An 18,782-nucleotide genomic window follows, 5' to 3' on the forward strand; every position below is an offset into this window, starting at 1 on the left:
AATTATAACAGATCTTTTACTTCATTTTATTTTTTTAAGGATGTTGATTGTTCACAGCAAAAGAAATAATAATACATTTTGCTTTCTATTGTGTATGCATATATGTTATATGTGTAGAATTAAAACCTTGGCAAAAACAGCATAAAAGATGGGAGAGGGAAATGGAAGTATGCTGTGGTAAGGTTCTTACACCAAATTTGAAGTAGTATAATATCATTTGAAATTAGATTCTGTTAAGATGAAGGTTCATATTGCAAGTCCCACAGTATGCACACAGACATACAAAAAAGAGGTATAGCTAACAAATAAATAATGGGGATAAAATGGAATACATTTAATGGAATACATTAAATAGAAATAGATCAACCACTCTAATTAAAAGGTAGGGAATGTTGAACTGGATTTTAAAAAAAGCAAGACCCACATAGATGCTATATACAAGAAACTTGCTTTAAATATAAAGAGGTATAGCTAACAAATAAATAATGGAGATAAAATGGAATGCATTTAATGGAATACAGTAATTAGAAATAGACTAGCCACTCTAATTAAAAGGTAGGGACTGTTGAACTGGATTTTCAAAAAAGCAAGATCCCCCCCCCCCAATAAATAAATAAATAAATAAATAAATAAATAAAGTAAGACCCAAATGCTATATACAAGAAACTTGCTTTACATATAGGTTAAAAGGATAGAAAAAGTTATAATAGGCAAACAATAATTACGAGAAAGCTGGAATGGCTCTAGTAAGAAAAAAGTAACATCAGGATAAAGAATATACCAGATATAAAGAGGGACATTTCAGTATGAAAAAGAATATGGGGTTAAATTCACAAGGATGACATAATTCCTACATGTATCTGCAGCTAAAAACAGTGTTTCAAAATATGAAGCGTAAGTTGATAGAATTAAAGGAGAAATAGAACAATTCACAATTGTGGTTCAAGATTTCACTCAGCTCAGTAATTGATAGACTAATTAGCACATCTGTAAGAATATATGAGACCCCTAAGCCACATTGACCCATTGATATTTATAGAACACTTTTTCCTTATCATAGTACACTATACCTAACAACAGAAGAATACACATTGTTTTTAACTTAGAATAATCACTAAAATAGGCCATATATTGGACCATAAAACAAGTTTCAATAGATTTAGATGTATTGAAATCATAATGAACATGTTCTCTGATCATAATGGAATTAAATTAGAAACTGGTAGCCAAAAGATATATGAGAAGAGTCTAATTATCTGGATAATCAACAGATTTGTAACTAATTTATGGATTAAAAAAGAAATCACAAAAGGAATTTTAAAACATTTTGAACCAACTGATAACAAAACCACAGCATATCAAAATTTATGGGAGGTAGCTAAAGCTTAAAGGAAAATGTGTAGTTTGTTAAACATTTTTTAAAATGTTTATTTATTTTTGAGACAGAGAGAGACAGAGCATGAGCATGGGAGGGGCAGAGAGAGAGGGAGACACAGAATCTGAAGCAGGCTCCAGGCTCTGAGCTGGCAGCACAGAGCCCGATGTGGGGCTCAAACTCGTTAACTATGAGATCATGACCTGAGCAGACGTTGGATGTTTAACCGACTAAGCCACGCAGGTGCCCCATTAAATAAATAATAAATTTTAAAAACAAAATAAAAATCCGTTGTAACTTTTAAGTTTATTTATTTATGAGAGAGAGAGAGAGAGAGAGAGAGAGAGAGAGAGGTGCAAGTGCGGGAGGGGCAGAGAAAAAGAGAAGGCAAGAGAGAATCACAAGCAGACTCCATAGTGTCAGTGCAGAGCTGGAGACAGGGCTCAAACCCATGAACCTTGAGATCATGAACCTGAGCCAAAATTGAGAGTCAGACGCTTAACCGACTGAGCCCCAAATCAATAGTAATTCCAAATACTAGTAATAAACTGAAGAAAATGAGGAGCACCTAGGTGGCTCAGCTGGTTAAACATCGACTTTGGCTCATGCAACTCAGGTCATTATCTCATACTTTGTGAGTTCGGGCCCTGCCTCTGGCTCTGTGCTGACAGCTCAGAACCTGGAACCTGCTTTAGATTCTTTGTCTTGCTCTCTTTCTGCCCTTTCCCTGCTCATGCTCTCTCTCTCTCTCAAAAATAAACATAAAAAGAAAACTAAAAAAAACCTGAAAAAAATGAAATATTAAAAAACATTTTACATATCTTTCATGAAAATTAACTAAAAAATGGATCACTGACCAAATATTAAAATGCAAAGCTATAAAACTTCCGGTTTGGAACATAGAAGAAAATATATTTGACCTTGGATTTGGTGATGAATTTTTAGATACACCAAAAGCATGATCCATGAAGGAAAAACTTGTTAATTTGTACTTTGTAAAAACTAAACATATCTGTTCTGGGAAGATAATCAAAAGACAAGCCTCGGACAGGCAAAAAATTTTTGGAAAACACATATCTGATATGAAAAATATACAAAGAACTCTTAAAGCTCAACAATAAGAAAACAATCCAAATTGTAAAAACGTGCATCAAATCTAAAACACACACAACATACACATCAAAGAAGATATGCAGATAGCAAATAAACATATGAAAAAATGCTCAATAGCATTTGATATTAGGGGTCTTCATAATAAAACAAGAAGATACGACTATATACCCGTTAGAACTGCTAAAATCCAAATACTGATAATACCTGTTGCTGGTGAGGATGTGGAGAACAGGAACTCTCACTCACTGATGGCAGAAATGGAAAATGGTACAAACACTTTGGTAGTTTCTTACAAAGCTAAAAATAGTCTAGACATAATATTATTATATGATCCAGCAATTTCACTCCTGGTGATTTGCTGATTTGCAAAATTACCCAACTGATTTGAAAAATTATGTCTACCTAGAAACCTGCAGACAATCATCAGCTCTATTCATAACCACTCAAAATAGGAAGCAACAAAGATATCCTTCAATAGGTGAAGAGATAAGCAAATTGTGGTACATCCATACAATGTATATCTTTTCAGCCACAAAAAAGAAATTAGCTATCAAGCCACAAAAAGATATGGATGAATCTTAAATACATATTGCTAAGTGAAAGGTGCCTGTCCCAAAAGATTACTGCATAATTATAATTACAATTACATCATGGAAAAGGTAAACTATAGCAGTATTAAAAAGATCAGTGATTGACAGGCCAGAGGCTTGAGGGGAATGGGAGAGGGTTAAATGGGTGAATCACAGAATTTTTTTTAGGGAAGTGAAACTATTCTATATGAGACGCTAGTGGTAGATACGTGAATTTAACAGTTTTGTACATAATAGCTCCCAACTGGAAACAACCTGAATGTCCAACCACAGGTGAGTGGATAAGCAATGTGGTCTATCCATTCAAGGCAGTACTACTCAGCAACAGGAAGAAATGAATTACTGATATGAGTTACAACACGACAAATCTCAAAAACACTACGTCTAGCAAGAGAAGCCAGTACTGCATACTCTATGATTCAGTTCAGCAGAAGTTCTAGAACATGAAAACTAGTTGCCTAGGGTGGGCTGGTGGTGGCAGTGGTGATTGATTGCAAAGAGGCAGGAGGAAAGTTTATTTTTGTGAATGACATATTCTTTGTGTGGTGGTTACATGCCTTATGTGTTTGCCACTATATTATAAACAAATTGATTTTGTAATAAAATTGATTTGATTTTTTTTTTTTTTAAAGAGGCAACGGTAAGACTGACTGGATGATTTGTAGACAAAGAAGGAGATTCTCAATTGATAGGCTTTCCTGGAGAGTACAGGTCATGGGCTGGTTTTTATGATGGAAACTTCTCCCATGCCAGAAGGGAGAGCTTTTCTCTGCTCTACCAACTCCTTCCTAACACCCCTACTTCTCTCTAGGTAGTTCTCTAGAAAGGAATTCTCCTGTCCATCCCAGCCTCCAGATGTAATCACCTGGCTGGCAACTATTCTGTGTCTCAAAGTCTGTTCCCTATACACCTTCGGATGGTCTGATCCTGCCTCATTTCTCTTTCTTTCCCTCTGTAATACTTCCTATACCCGAGTCCAAAACCTCTCCAAAGCCCTACAAATCCAGAGTTGTTTATGTGTTGTTAGGATGTTTGTTCTGTGATGTGCATCCGTTGATTTAATCCTAGTTGAAGTGTGTTGTAATAATTATCTATTGTTGAATAGCAAATACTGCAAAATTTAGGGGCTAAAACAATAATAAAAAGGACCTGAGGATCATTGGGGTTCATCTTGGGGGCTGTCTAATCCAGTCAGTAAATACTTACTTGTGTGTTTATGTCCATCTATTTCATTTTTATTCCTCAGCATCTGTTTCACCTGCCACTTGTGAAGAAAATACCAATCAATTTTTATTAGTATGATAGATACTATGGCAAACATAACTAAGACATTTATAGTATTTCAAAGTTTCAAAGTTACAATTGTAAGTGCTTCTCTCTCTCTCTTTTTTTAAAAAGACTTTTATTTTAAGTAATCTCTACTCTCTATACCCAGTGCCAGGCTCTAACTCACAATCCCGAGACCAAAAGTCGCATGCCCCATCAACAGAGCCAGCCAGGCACCTCTGTGTTTCTCTCTTTTCATTTTTATTTTTCATTATTTTTTAAAGTTTATTTATTTATTTGGAGAGAGAAAGAGAGAGCAGGGGAGGGGCAGAGAGAGGGAGAGAGAGAGAATCGAAAACACGCTTTGCACTGGTGGCACACACCCCTACACGGGTCTCAAACCCGCGAATTGTGAGGTCATGACCTGAGCTGAAACCAAAAGTTGGATGGACACTTAACCAACTGAGCCACTTAGGTGCCCCTCTCTCTTTCTAAAAAAGTAATAGATTTTAGAGCACCTGGCTTGCTCAGTCTGTTAAGCGTCTGATCCTTTATCTCGGCTCAGGTCATGATCTTACAGTTTGTGAGTCTGAGTCCCACGTTGAGCTCTGTGCTGAGAGGACAGGGCCTACTTGGGATTCTCTCTCTCCTTCTCTCACTGCCCTGCTCATGCTCTAAATCTCTTTCAAAATAAACATTTTTTAAAAAGTAATAGACTTTATCTTTTTGAGCAGTTTTAGATTAACAGAAGAATTGAGCAAGATGGATAGAGTCCCATAAACTCTTCACCCCCTGGTTTCTTCAACTAACGTCTTGCATTACTGTGGTGTGCTTGTTACAGTTAATGAATCAATAGGGATGCATTATTATTATTGAAGTTCATAGTCTACATTGGGTTCACTCTTAGTGTTGTGCATGCTATGGATTTTGACAAATGTATAATGACACGTATCTACCTTTACAGCATCATACAGAACAGTTCACTTCCTTAAAAATATTCCATCCTCCCCTAAGAACCTCTGATCTTTTTACTATCTCCAGTTTTGCCTTTCCCAGAATGTCATATCATTAGAATCATACAGTATTAAGCCTCTTCCAATTGGTTTCTTTCACTTAGTGATATGCACCTGGGTTCCTCTATGTCTTTTGTGGCTTGAGAGCTCAACTCTTTTCATTGCTGAGTAATATTCTACTGAATGGATGTACCACAGTTGGTTTACCCATTCACTTACTGATGGCTATCTCAGTTGCTTCCACATTTTGGAAATTATGGAAAAAGCTGCTATAAACACTGACGTGCAGGTTTTTGTGTAGCTATATACACATCCTTTTTCATCCTTGGTTCTTCAGGCTTATGCTAAACTTTTTTTTCTTAGATGGTTCATTTCTTTCATATCTGAGAAAAACCCTTCATCTTTTTTGTATGAGCCTGAATTCTTGGTAGTCTCTCAGTAAATATTAATTACTGCGAGGTTTCCTCAAAATTTGACAGGCATTTTAACTTCTGTTGAGTAACTTTCAAAGTCCTTTGAATTTCTAGACTCATGCCCATTTCCACAGAAAGGTAGAACTGTATGCTGTAATTGAGATTGGAGCAGTAAGGAACTTATGGATAATGCAAGCAAAAGTATTTTAAGTTCTTTTCACATGATGTTTTAAATGTCTATCTTATAATTTCTCTTTCTATCCTTACCTGAGCTCTTCATTAAGAATTCTAGCATAAACACATCCAAATTACTGAATATTCCATTTGATTATAAAATGAAGATTATGTTTCTCTGAAAACATCATGCCCAATTCTTGTGTTTTATTACTTTTTAAGCCATTCCAGGGGCCCTAAACACACACATGGCACCAAAACAGACTGCTCTGTATGAGAACACATATTTTGCTTTAGTTCTAGACAGCTGTAATGGACAGCTGGACTTTCTTGGCTGCAGCATAACCAACCTTTCTTCCTGTTTGAGGAAATTCCCCCACTGTCTCGTTGAGAGGTCACACCCTCCTTCCCACTCGGGAAGTGTAAGGGGCCATTTACCCTAGCAGCCTGCATGGGCACATGATCTTTAGCCAATGATCATTTTTTTCAGAAAGTTGAATCTTAACCAAGTGACACAAAAGTAAAGAAGTGATGAGATTTAATTCACACTAGTGGGGACATTATCTCTAAACAGCAGTGTCCTTCCACAGAGGTGGTTGTGTCCTTCCTCAGCGATTCTTCCTCACGTTTTCTGGCTTCCTTGCTGTCTGGATTTATCTGGGTCTTTACCTATTATTTAATCCATGGTATTATAGCTTCAATTTGTGAGCCCTTTACACATCTTCAATAAATTCCTTTTTTACTTAGGATTTTTAACTAACTTTCTAACTTTCAGTAGAATTATTTTAATTGATAAATCGGCAAAATCAATCCATCAATTCTCCCAATATTGATTAAGCACAACCTATGTTGTGCAGGGCTTAAGAATAAAATGGCGGGGCACGTGGGTATCTCAATCTGCTAAACTTCTGACTCTTGATTTCAGCTCAGGTCATGATCCCATGGTTCAGAAGACTGAGCCGCATGTTGGGCTCCACACTGACAGCACGGAGCCTGCTTGGGATTCTCTCTCTCCCTCTCTCTTTGCCCCTCTCCTGCTTGTGTGCGAGTGTGCACATGTGCGTGCTCTCTTTCTCAAAATACATAAACTTAAAAAAATAAATAAAATCTTAAACAAAAACCTGTCTACTTTGTACTTTAGATAACATTGAAAAGACAGAAACTAAGGCTTAATCTGGCATAATGTTTTCAAAGTTCATCCGTGTTATAGCATGTATTAGAAGTTCATTCCTTTTTATTGCTGACAAATACTATATTGTATGGATCTCTCACATGTTGTTTATCCATTCATCTGTTGATGGACATTTGGGCCCTTTCTACTTTTTGGCCATTATGCTGCTATAAACATTCATGTACAAGTTTTTGCATGGAAATAGGTTTTCACAACTCATAGGTATATACTTAATGGTAGAATTGCTGGGCCACATTGAAATTCTATGTTTAGCACTTTGAGGAACTGTCAAACTGTTTTCCAAAGCAGACATACCAATTTTACTTCCTTACCAGCAATGTATGAAGGTCCATTTTCTCCACATTTTTCAACAAAACTTATCTATTGATTATTGACAGCCTGGTGTTTGAAGTGGTATCTCACTGTGATTTTTATCTGAATTTCCCTAATAGCTAATGATGTTGAGCATCTTTTCATGTCCTTTTTTAGCTATTTGTATCTTCTTTGGAGAAGAGTCTATTCAGATCCTTTAACCATTTTAAAATTGGGTTTTTTCATTTCAATATTGAGTTGTAGGAATTCTTTATATATTCTAGATGCAAGTCCCTTAACACACACACACACACACACACACACACATATATATATAGCTCATATGTATGTATATGTGTGTATATGTGTGTATATGTGTGTATATATATATATAGCTCATATATATATATGAGCTATATATATATATATATATACACACATATACACACATATACGTACATATATATATATATATATATATATATATATATATGAGCTGTTCACTTTCTTGATGTTGTCATTTGAAGCACAAAGCTTTTGAATCATAATATGTCCAATTTATCTATTTTTCCTTTTGTCATTTGTATCCTTGGTATCTCATCTGAGATTTTATGTAACCCAAAATTGCAAATATTTATTTGTATGTTTCCTTCTCAGAGTTCTATAGTTTTAGGTCTTATATTAGGTCTCTAATCCATTTCATGTTAATTTTTGAATATGGTATGAGATTGGGGTCCAACTATGTTCTTTTGTATGTGGCTACCCAGTTGTCCCAGCACCGTTTGTTGAAAAGACTATTCTTCCCCATTGAATTATTTTGGGACCCTTGTTGAAAATGATCTGACCATAAAAATAAAGGTGAATCAACTCTTAAATTCTAAGTCTAATACGTTTATTGTAATGCTCTGAAAACAAAATAAGATTCTCATTGTCAGTTAAAAAGTTCTGGGAGAAATCATTTCACTTGATCTATATCACCAATCATGTACTTTAAGATTATAATGACTTCATTAATAAGAACTTTAACACAACATAGATGAATTGTTCATGTTTGTTTGCACTTTCTCCATCAACTCTCTTAGTTGATATAATTGGAAATTTAAAGTATTCTTGTTCTATACTTGAACTTCCAAATATTCCTGAAAATCTCCTAAGAGTACATATTCTGATGAAGTTACACATTAACAAACTATCCCAAAAAGGTATATCCATTTTAAATTCTGACATAATTCAATGTATTAATTTGATTTATCTCTATAACTAAGGCATAACTAGTATAAGATAACTGTAATGTTCGTAGTTTTATGCCAAAGTGTGAATCCTAGTTTTTGGACCAAACCCCCCCAAAATTACAACAGTTGCTCTAGGACAGGCATGAAAAATGATTTAATTGCTGGTACCATCTCTGACCTATTGGTAATGGGCCTCTGAACCATGGAAAAGATGAGCATGGGACCAGCACATCTATCATTTTCATCTATTATTAGTAAAATTCATCTTAAAATTTTATCACAAATTTTGTGTTTTACTTTTATTCTGAAATATACTATGTTTGTGTGCGCCTCCCCCAGGCTTAAGAAAAAAGTTATGCGTGATGTATAGATTAAAATCAAGAGCACCACAAAAGGGCGCCTGGGTGGCTCAGTTGGTTTAGGCGTCCGACTTCAGCTCAGGTCATGATTTCCCATGAGTTTGAGCCCTGTGTCAGGCTCTGTGCTGACAGCTCAGAGCTTAGAGCCTGCTTCACATTGTGTCTCCCTCTCTGCCCCTTCTGGGCTCACACATTCTTTCTCTCTCTAAAATAAAATGCATTAAAAACAAAAACAGAGCATCACTGAACTTTACCTTCCCTCCAACTAATTCCTCAAACTCCCTGTCCCTACACCCTTTGTGTTCCCAATTCCTTTCTTAGTGAATGAAGAGCTTAATCCCCAAAGGCCTGATATAATCCCCAGGGTTCTCTTCCCATAGATTTCCCACTCCTCTTCCCCCATTCCTGGGAAGGGGCAGGCACCTCAATTTGAATGGATGCGGTACAGCCTAGTGAAGGACCCCATAACCTGGGGCACCAAAATGGGGCCCTCGTGCCATAGAAAAAGGATACTGGTGCCTCTGAGAAAGGAGGCATGCAGACTCAAAATCCTCTCATCATGAATAGTCACTGCTAAATCGGTTGCCCTTCTAATGAGGGCTGTAGAACCACACCATGTCCTTCTTGAGCCCGAGCTGCTGGGCAATGTGGCTGATCTGCTCCACTGTGGGTTTCAGGCACTTATTTTGAGATGGAGTCTGAGGCTATATTTAGGATGCGCAGGAAGGAGTGCTGTCATTAATTAATGATATCCATCATGGAAGTGGGATGAGCATGGGGTCACACTGAAGTGTTTGGAATTTAGTTTGGCTGTAATAAAACTGGAAAAAGCAGCGGCTTAAACATATTACCAGATTTATGTATTTTTCAGTCCAGGATTGGTTTGGCACATCCACAACATCCTCAGGGAGCCAGGGTCCTCCACTCTCCCTCCACCTAGCAATCCTTAGCCCACACTTGTTCCTTTGTAGTCACAAGACGGCTGCCCAAACTCCAGTATTGCATCCAGACGTAAAGAAAAGTAAGGGTGAAGGGCAAAAGGCACAGGTCAGTTAAACTGGTCTTCCGTTTTCAGAAGCATTTACAGAAGCCTCATCCAAACTGTTCTGCTTCCATTTCATTGGCCAGAACTACATAATATGTTCTTGTCCTTCATCTGCATTGTGCTGGAAGATGTAGTTTTTAGCTAGGCACATTCATACCCCCTCCGAAACCAGTGTTCTGTTACTTATGATCAGGGAGAATCCATATTAGGAAGGTCTCTAGCAGTTTAGTCCACCACTCCTATTCTGTAAATAGGTATCCTTCAGCTTTATTGAACCAGCAAGAACTCTACCCCCAGTACCCCCAAATCCCCACCCACTTTCACACACAGAGGTAGCATTGCTCTCCTGCAAAGGGTTGATAGCCAGTGTGGGTTCTGAACTGTGTGAAAGATGAGCATGGGAGAGGCACTTCTTTTGCTTCTGAGTCTTACTAGTGAAATTGATCTTAAAATTGTATTACAAATTTTGTGTTCTATTTCCTTTTTCTGGGAAATTTATTACTATAGTTGTGTTCAACATAAATCTCAGGACTGATATCACTGTGAAACATCTTGTAATTCTTAAAAGACCGGACTACAAACCTAGACAGACTTGGGTTAGAATCCAGATCCAAATTTACTAGCAATGTACTTTGGGCAAGGCATTCAAACTATGCCTAAATTTCCTCATTTGTAAACTGTGGGTAATAATTTTTATAAGTCAGATGAGAAGACAATTTATGTCCAAACTGGAAAACCTTAATGTGCTGGAAAGGGGATACTATTAATAATTACGCTTCAGCAAGTGGCATAAACCAGGACCGCCCCAGGCAAACCCAGAACTATGGTCACCCTACTTATAGGTACTGATGAGGATTAAATGAGAAAATAAAAATAAAGCACTTAGCATAGAGCCTGATACACAGCAAGTGCTCAGTAAATACTAGCCACTACGTTTTTGTTATTGAATTGAGAAGTTTCACTGTTTTAGTTGACAATCTTCCATGTGATAGCGGGCTGACTTAAGAAGAGCTTAATTTCTTTCAAGGTGGAGAAAAACCTAACTGAAAGTCAAACAACCAGCCTCTCCAGAGGCGGAACAGTGTTGAAAGACACTGCAGAAATTCCTAGTGATAAGGATCCTGGAATGATAGTGAATGGCCTGTCAACAGTTTGTACGTTAGAAGCATGAAGCAGAGAATCAGAATTTTAATGATTTTATATACTATTTCTCAAAGGTTTTGATCTGAGGATCCTTTCACACTCTTAAAAATTTTTGAGGCCCACAAAGAGCTTTTGTTTATGTGAGTTGTATCTATTGATATTAAAAATAAAAGTGGAGAAAATTAAAAAGTATTCATCTGAAATGACAATAACCTCGTCATATATTAACACAACAAACACATTTAAATTAACTATCTTTACAAAACAAAACAAAACAAAACTGAGAGGATTATTGTTTTACCTTTCTGGAGATCTCTTTATCGACTGGTTTAATAGAACCAAAACTGATTCTCATTTCTGTCTTTTTATGACATTTGTTGCAGTATGTTGTTTCAGTGAATATATATGAACAAGATATGTCCTTGGAAAAGAGAGGGAGTATTTTAATACCCTTTCCAGATAATTGTGGTTATTCTTTGATATTACATCAAAACTCCACAGTAGTTTCTTAAAGGTTAGTTGTAAAGTGGAATCTCAAATCCTATCCCTGAATGTTTTGTACTTATATTAAAATCCCTCAGTCAGTCTTGCACTTTGAATGAATGTTTTACTCATGACTTTGTAACATCACCCATTACTCATATGGAAAATATCAGTTCATGGAGTTATGCAGATTTTCCAAATGTTTACACATTTCAGAAACCTAATACCTTAGAACATTCTAGAAAACAAATGAACACACAAGCACACATTCTATTAGCCACCAGAACGATGATGTCATCACATGTCATGTCGTCTCTGGAAAACTCCACCATACATTCATGAAAGAATTAGAATAAAAAAGACAAATCATATCTTATTATTAGGAAAAGTGTTCTGACTGCATGAGTCGCTGAATAGGTTTTAGTCTCAAGGCATACTTTAAGAACAGCTGATATGGTACGATATGACTGTTAGATAAAAAAAAGCAAAAAACTTACCACCTGTTTTTTTTTCTTTTAAAATCAAGAGGCAATAAATTATAACACACAAACAGCAAAATACTAAAATATAGTCCCAACTGGCAATTTCAAACCTTTTTATATGAAGACAAGTAGACAAGCTTACAGAAACAGATGGCTTTTAATCTGAAGGTCTTTCTCATTTTTTGTTTTTGTCTTTTGTTTTTAGTTTGGAGTCTATTAATTATTAGTATTTCCATGTATGCAGGCAGGTACCTCTTAGGAGCTCAAAATGCTTCATTTCTTCCACTTCTTCCCATTGCTCCCAAGATAGAATCTTTACAGAAACATGTGGGCAGCAAAATCCCACTAAAAATATTTTAGTACATCTTTTCTGTTTGCAACCTGGCCTGGAAGCTGCCCATGAATTATGGGTCAAGTTTTTGTACAAGTACAGATCACATTCTCACGTGAAATTGGTTATAGATTTGAGAAACTGCTAAATAAATCTCTTATCTTGCTCCCCTGCTCTGTTACTCCAGGCTTTTCAAAGTACGATGATAGTAGAGGTTAATCCTATTTTTTGGAAAAAACCACGTCCTACCTGGTCTTTAGCGGGCTATAACACCTTCACTCAGCATACTGCCAAGGAGGAATTTGTTTTAGGCACCCTGGCCCTTACTTTTCTATTCCGTTTTCCAGTGCCCTTACCACTTCCTTCTGGCTGCACAGTAGAGCCCACTGTGTGGCCCACCCAGGCTTACCTTCCTGGGCAATGCTTTGCCTCCTCCTTTATCCTTCAGCAAACACATACCCTTTGTATTCTTTCTTTCAGTAAAGTCTGATTTTAGCTTAGATTAGTCCAGTCTGAAAAACAGTGTTAGTGGATGTCAAACCAATTAAAATATTTACACTAAGGTATGAATGATGGAAGCATACCAAGTGTTTGGGAACTAAGAACCAACTGATGATCTGAAAAAACAAACATGTAAAGGGGTTACTACTTGTAGCCACTGAATGGACTGCTCAGCTTTTTTTCAAGTATATTAAAAGCCAATAACCCATTTAAATTTCAATCTAATTATCCTATGAGCCCAGTCTATAACTGAAAGGCAATTTGGGAAGGCAAGAAATGAGACATGAGGTCACCGAATGGCTACGTTTGGCAGCGCCATAGGTTTAGATATTAAGAAGAAAGTGGGTGAAGTGCCAAGAGGGCAGTCCTCATTTGAGCAAAATGTTTTGACTTCTAGCTGCTGGTAATAATTTTGGGATTTCCAGTAGTTCCTTTGGAAGTTTCATTTATTCCCCAAATCAATTCAAGGCTCTTTCTTTTTTAAAGTAAATTTCAGTGTTACCAAAGCTCAAGACTCTGATTCCCAAGTGTGCTTTTAGGTTAAGATGGGGCCTCCAACTTGGATGTTCGTAAGACAGTTTAAACCAACGCCACCTCTGCTCTCTTTTGCACGGTGCCCTCTTTTCTTGTCGCAGCTATTCCATCCTCGGGATTTGGCTGAGGGTACAAGATAGAATGACTACCCAGCCCAGAGGCTCCTAACGGCGTTACTAATGAGTCTCTAGATTCTTGCTGTCGCCGTGACCTTTCAACAGGCGGGCGGTGCAACACCGCGTTGGACGCAACAGGCACGACCGGCGTGCCATCACTGCGAGAGTCTCGAGCGACAGCAGTGGGCGGTACACGAAACCTCTCCTTTCTTTAACCCTTCTTCACACAGAGTCCCACCCTCACCGGAAGTGGAGCCGTTTCTACGTTACGCCACTTCCGGCCCGCACGCCCGTCTCCGGCGGGAGCGAGCACGCTGGTGCGCGGCAACTTTGTTCCCGCCTCCTTTGCCCCGACACCACTCACCTTCGGCTTTCTCGGAGCGTGACGTGCGTGCGCGTCCCTGGCCTTGCGTCAGGGCCGAGGGGAAAGGCCGAAAGAGCGAGGCGAGAAGGAGGGGTTGTGGAGGTTAGGGCCCAACCAGCAAGTCCCGTCGCCCTCCCTCCTCCTGACGAAGATCGGCGAGGGAAGGGGAGGAGCGAGCCGGGGCCGGCCGCGCACACCAGGAGCCTCCTCGTGGAGGGGGGGGGAGCGGAGGAAAAGGGAGCTCCGCCACCTCTGCTCGCGGCGGCGGCGAAGGAAGAAGAAAGTCAGGGCCCGAACCCACCGCCACAGGCTCAGAAACTTCCCCCCCCCGCCCCTATCTCCCCGGAAACAGCCCCCCGCCCAGCCCCGCACACTCGCTGCCCCAACCGTGAGCCGCAGCCCGGTCGCCCCCGCCTCGCCCCGCCCCGCCGCCCGTCCCTGCGGGCGGCAGAGTGCGCGAGGCCCTAGGCCGGGAGTTGTTGTCAGGCCCAGGCCACTTCCGAGGCGCCCGCCGTGTGTCGCCGCCACCACAGGAGGACGACGTCGACGCTGAGGAGGCGGCGGCGGAGGCGTGTTGTTGTTTCGCCCACTCCCCTCCCCTGAACTCGCACCCAACGTCAGGGCGCGATGGAGTGAAGCGGAGACGAAGGTGGTACTTCCGCGTTGCGCTGCCCGAGCCGAGAGCGCGGCCGAGGCCGCTCCCCCACCCCCGGGGGCACTTGGAGGACTCCGGACTCCCCCGCAGGTCAGCGCCCGGCGCATCTGGTGTTTTTGCTGCTGAGGAGAGGACGACGAGCACGATCGCGAGCTCTGCCACCAGGATTCCTGCTTCCCTCAGGCCCGGAGGCCGCTGCATACCCCACTGTGACCTGGAACCCAGGGACCCGAGTCCTGACCCGGATTATCGTGGCGCGTCCCCTGGCCGGCCCTGGTGCTCGGTGTCCCTCCGCCGCCGCCGCAGTTCCCGTTTCCGGCGGGGGAGATGGCCAGGATCTGACCCGGGAGGAGGCCGCACCCGCGCCGCGCTCTGCGGCGGGCTCTAGGCGATGCCGAGCAGCTCGGACACGGCGCTGGGGGGAGGCGGGGGCCTGAGCTGGGCGGAGAAGAAGTTGGAGGAACGCCGCAAGCGGAGGCGATTCCTGTCCCCTCAGCAGCCGCCGCTGCTGTTGCCGCTCCTGCAGCCGCAGCTCCTGCAACCGCCGCCGCCCCCGCCGCCTCTGCTCTTCCTGGCTGCTCCCGGCACGGCCGCCGCCGCAGCCGCCGCCGCCGCGGCCTCCTCCTCTTGCTTCAGCCCGGGCCCCCCTCTGGAGGTCAAGCGGCTGGCGAGAGGCAAGAGGCGCGCAGGAGGGCGGCAGAAGCGGCGCCGCGGGCCCCGCGCCGGGCAGGAGGCGGAGAAGCGTCGGGTCTTCTCGCTGCCCCAGCCGCAGCAGGACGGCGGTGGCGGTGCTAGTAGCGGCGGGGGTGTGACCCCGCTGGTGGAATACGAGGATGTGAGCTCCCAGTCCGAGCAGGGGCTGCTGCTGGGGGGGGCCAGCGCGGCAACGGCGGCGACGGCTGCCGGGGGAACGGGGGGCAGCGGCGGGAGTCCGGCCTCCTCCTCCGGCACCCAGCGGCGCGGGGAGGGGTCGGAGCGCAGGCCCCGCCGGGACCGCCGCAGCAGCAGCGGCCGCAGCAAGGAGCGCCACCGCGAGCACCGGCGGCGGGACGGGCAGCGCGGCGGCAGCGAGGCCTCCAAGTCCCGCAGCCGCCACAGCCACAGCGGCGAGGAGCGGGCCGAGGCCGCTAAGAGCGGCAGCAGCAGCAGCAGCGGCGGCCGCCGGAAAAGCGCCTCGGCCACGTCTAGCAGCAGCAGTAGCCGCAAGGATCGAGACCTGAAGGCTCACCGGAGCCGGACTAAGTCGTCCAAGGAGCCGCCTTCGGCCTACAAGGAGCCGCCCAAGGCCTACCGGGAGGACAAGAGCGAGCCCAAGGCCTACAGGCGGCGGCAGCGGTCCCTGAGCCCGCTGGGAGGCCGGGACGACAGCCCGGTGTCCCACAGGGCCTCGCAGAGCCTGAGAAGCCGCAAGTCCCCCAGCCCAGCAGGAGGTGGCAGCAGCCCGTACTCTCGGCGGCTGCCACGCTCCCCGAGCCCCTACAGCCGCCGCCGCTCCCCCAGCTACAGCCGCCACAGCTCCTACGAGCGGGGCGGCGACGTGTCCCCGAGCCCCTACAGCAGCAGCAGCTGGCGCCGCTCCCGGAGCCCCTACAGCCCGGTGATCAGGTGAGTCCGCCGCCTGGTGCGCGCCGGTCCTCTGCAGCGCTGGCCAGATCTCCAGGGGGCAGGGAAAGTGGTGATTGGCCTCTTGGAGCCACTTAGCTCTACAACCGGCCCTAGAAAAACCCATCTTCAGACTGGGCTTCAAGTCGGGAGAGGCGTTTTCGCGCGCCCACGACACCTTTTAGTGGGTTGGAGGGACAAAGCAACAGGTCCCGCAGTTTTTTTCTTCTCGCTCGTGCAGGGAAAATTTCTAAGAAAGAGTTCAAAGTTTTCAACTTGTTGCATTGATATATTCACAGATTTCCCTCAACTGCTCTTTGCTTTTCCAGCACAATTACTTTGGGTAAACCTAGACGTTTTAATTTGTCATCATTTTGAAAGCCCTATGAAGAGGTTTCATCGTTGGAGATTTAGGAACGGACTGCAGCTAGGGCCTAAATATTGTAGGAGAGAATCAGAATCACTTGCTGATGTCAGTTAGATGTACATTTCAGATGTTTCAGGTGATTAATACAACGACAGAAAAAGGTTTTCTGTAAAGTTTATTCTTTTAAGATGTAGAAGCCTTATAGTTCTAAATTCTCAAGACAAGGAAGATGCCCGATTTGTGATATTCTTGTGTGGAATGTTTTTTTAAGTGTTCAAAAGTAGAAAAAAAATGACAACATTGTGGTTTCTCTGTTGGTTTGTGATGACACCCAGTTGCTAATGACGTATAATTAATTGGTGTGACCAAGCAAATGGTCTGGTACATTCTTACACTATTACACTATTTACCATATACATTAAGTTACTGTTTACATTTACCATAAGTTAGCTATACTTTTAAAGATCAGGATCTTTGTTCAGGAATCTTTAAAAGGGGTAATTTAATCTAGTGAAATTGGAGTAAATCTTTTATGTAGTTGTTATACCTTGTTACGTAATTCTTCAGGAAAAGTGTGTGCATTGATATATGCATACCTGTGAAGCAAAGTGAATTAAAAATAACTTTTGAATATTTTGTAGGTTCTTAATTCCTTGAGTTGTCTGGAAATTCTAGGCCTTATATTTTAGGGTATTACAGAATGACGTTTGCATCTGTTATGCTTTTCCTATTGGCCTTAGTTTGCAGTAATGCCAAGTGGATGCTAAGAATCTCTAAGTAGAAATTATGTTGAATCTCAATTCATGTATCTGTAAAATTAGCAGATCTCTTTGAAGTGTCAGCCTAGTAAATATTTGTGAAGATGTGATTGGAGTAGAGATCTGGGTGTGAGTTTGTCTTTAAATGAAAACATCTGTGTACATGTGTTTCTTACAGTGTTCAAGTACACTTAAAATGCTAGTTGATGCCTTAATAAAGACTATTAACAGTGACCAGTTAGCTTTTATATCTTGTAAGACTTTGCATTTTACTTTTAGTTAAAATATTTTAGGTTTGCCAAAAGGCTTGCTTTCTTTTCTTTTTCTTTTTTTTTTTTGCAGTTGACTGTTTTTGAAAACTGATTAGGTTAAGTTTCAGCGCTTTACATTGTAATTTTTAAGCGTATGATGCAATATAAGAGTAGATTTATGTGTTTGTTTGGTTTTTTAGTTGCCGGTTACTTTAGCAAGGCCCTGCACTATGGTGCTGTGTATTTTATATATATTGTAGAGTAGTGGTATGTATGATTAGGATTATTCATCTTTATTAGCAAATATTTATTAAGCACATTATATGCCAGTTACTGTTCTAGGGACTGGAATAGATTGGTGAAGGGAGATGAGGTCCTTGCCCTCATGAAGCTTGCATTCTAGAGGGCCATTCATTGCTGAATCTTTTCATGGTGTTTATACTGACCACCAGTATTTCTAATGGATTGGATTTGGAAGAGGCTTTAGAGTATCTTGGCCAACATTCCTGACAGCTGTCCATTTGCATTTGGTGTGTGCCTGAAACATCCAGACCTGGGAAAACATTATTTTGAGATGGCCTGTTCCATTAGATTTGGGACTTGAATTCTAGTTCTGACTTAGCAAGACCCTCTCTTAAAGGCTCCCGTTTCTGAACTATAATGGGAAAATGCTTGTGATTTTTGGATTATTTCAAGGATTAAGTGAAAATTTGTGTTTTGTAAAGTATAGAAATACTATAGATTATGATAGAAATGTAATGTTGAGTTATTATTGCGTAGTTTGAATTATTAGAATTCTTCACATTGAAACAGAAATCTATCTCCATATAACTTTCTACCCATTGCTTCAAGTTTATCCCTTTGGAATGATACAGAGCAAACCTGTATGCCACCTCTTTAAAATGTAAAGGCACTTCCCATGTCTTCTTTTCTTCTCTAGGGCCAAGAACTTCATTTTTCGTGACGTGTGGTTTTTAAAGATTTTTAAATATAACAAATGTGTTATAACTGTTTAGGAAATTGAACTTGTCCAGTTTAATGCTAAAAGTTTTATTTACTTTCAGAATTTAGTAATGTCTTAAGTGTCTCATGTCATTTAATGAATAGACTGCTAGATCGTGAGCCTTGTGAA

The 18,782-nt window shown here is 41.5% G+C and overlaps 1 protein-coding gene and 1 long non-coding RNA gene across 5 annotated transcripts in view; one reads left to right on the forward strand and one right to left on the reverse strand.

The window, feature by feature from the left end:
• Positions 1-8,297: 8,297 nt before the first annotated feature.
• LOC131509594 (uncharacterized) lies at positions 8,298-14,340 on the reverse strand. The gene is made up of 2 exons (XR_009260595.1): positions 14,018-14,340; positions 8,298-11,627 (listed from the first exon to the last, which is right to left on the reverse strand). It is a non-coding gene; the product is annotated as an uncharacterized LOC131509594 (long non-coding RNA).
• A 723-nt stretch (positions 14,341-15,063) lies between these two features.
• Positions 15,064-18,782, forward strand: part of CDK13 (cyclin dependent kinase 13) — a 126,573-nt gene continuing 122,854 nt past the window's right edge. For all 4 annotated transcript variants that reach the window (XM_058725461.1, XM_058725463.1, XM_058725462.1 and 1 more), the window contains exon 1: positions 15,064-16,277. In XM_058725461.1, the coding sequence (XP_058581444.1) occupies positions 15,064-16,277 (1,214 nt within the window). The remainder of the gene's footprint in view (positions 16,278-18,782) is intronic.

Source organism: Neofelis nebulosa, chromosome 4 (assembly GCF_028018385.1).
Source record: "Neofelis nebulosa isolate mNeoNeb1 chromosome 4, mNeoNeb1.pri, whole genome shotgun sequence".
NCBI lineage: Eukaryota > Metazoa > Chordata > Mammalia > Carnivora > Felidae > Neofelis > Neofelis nebulosa.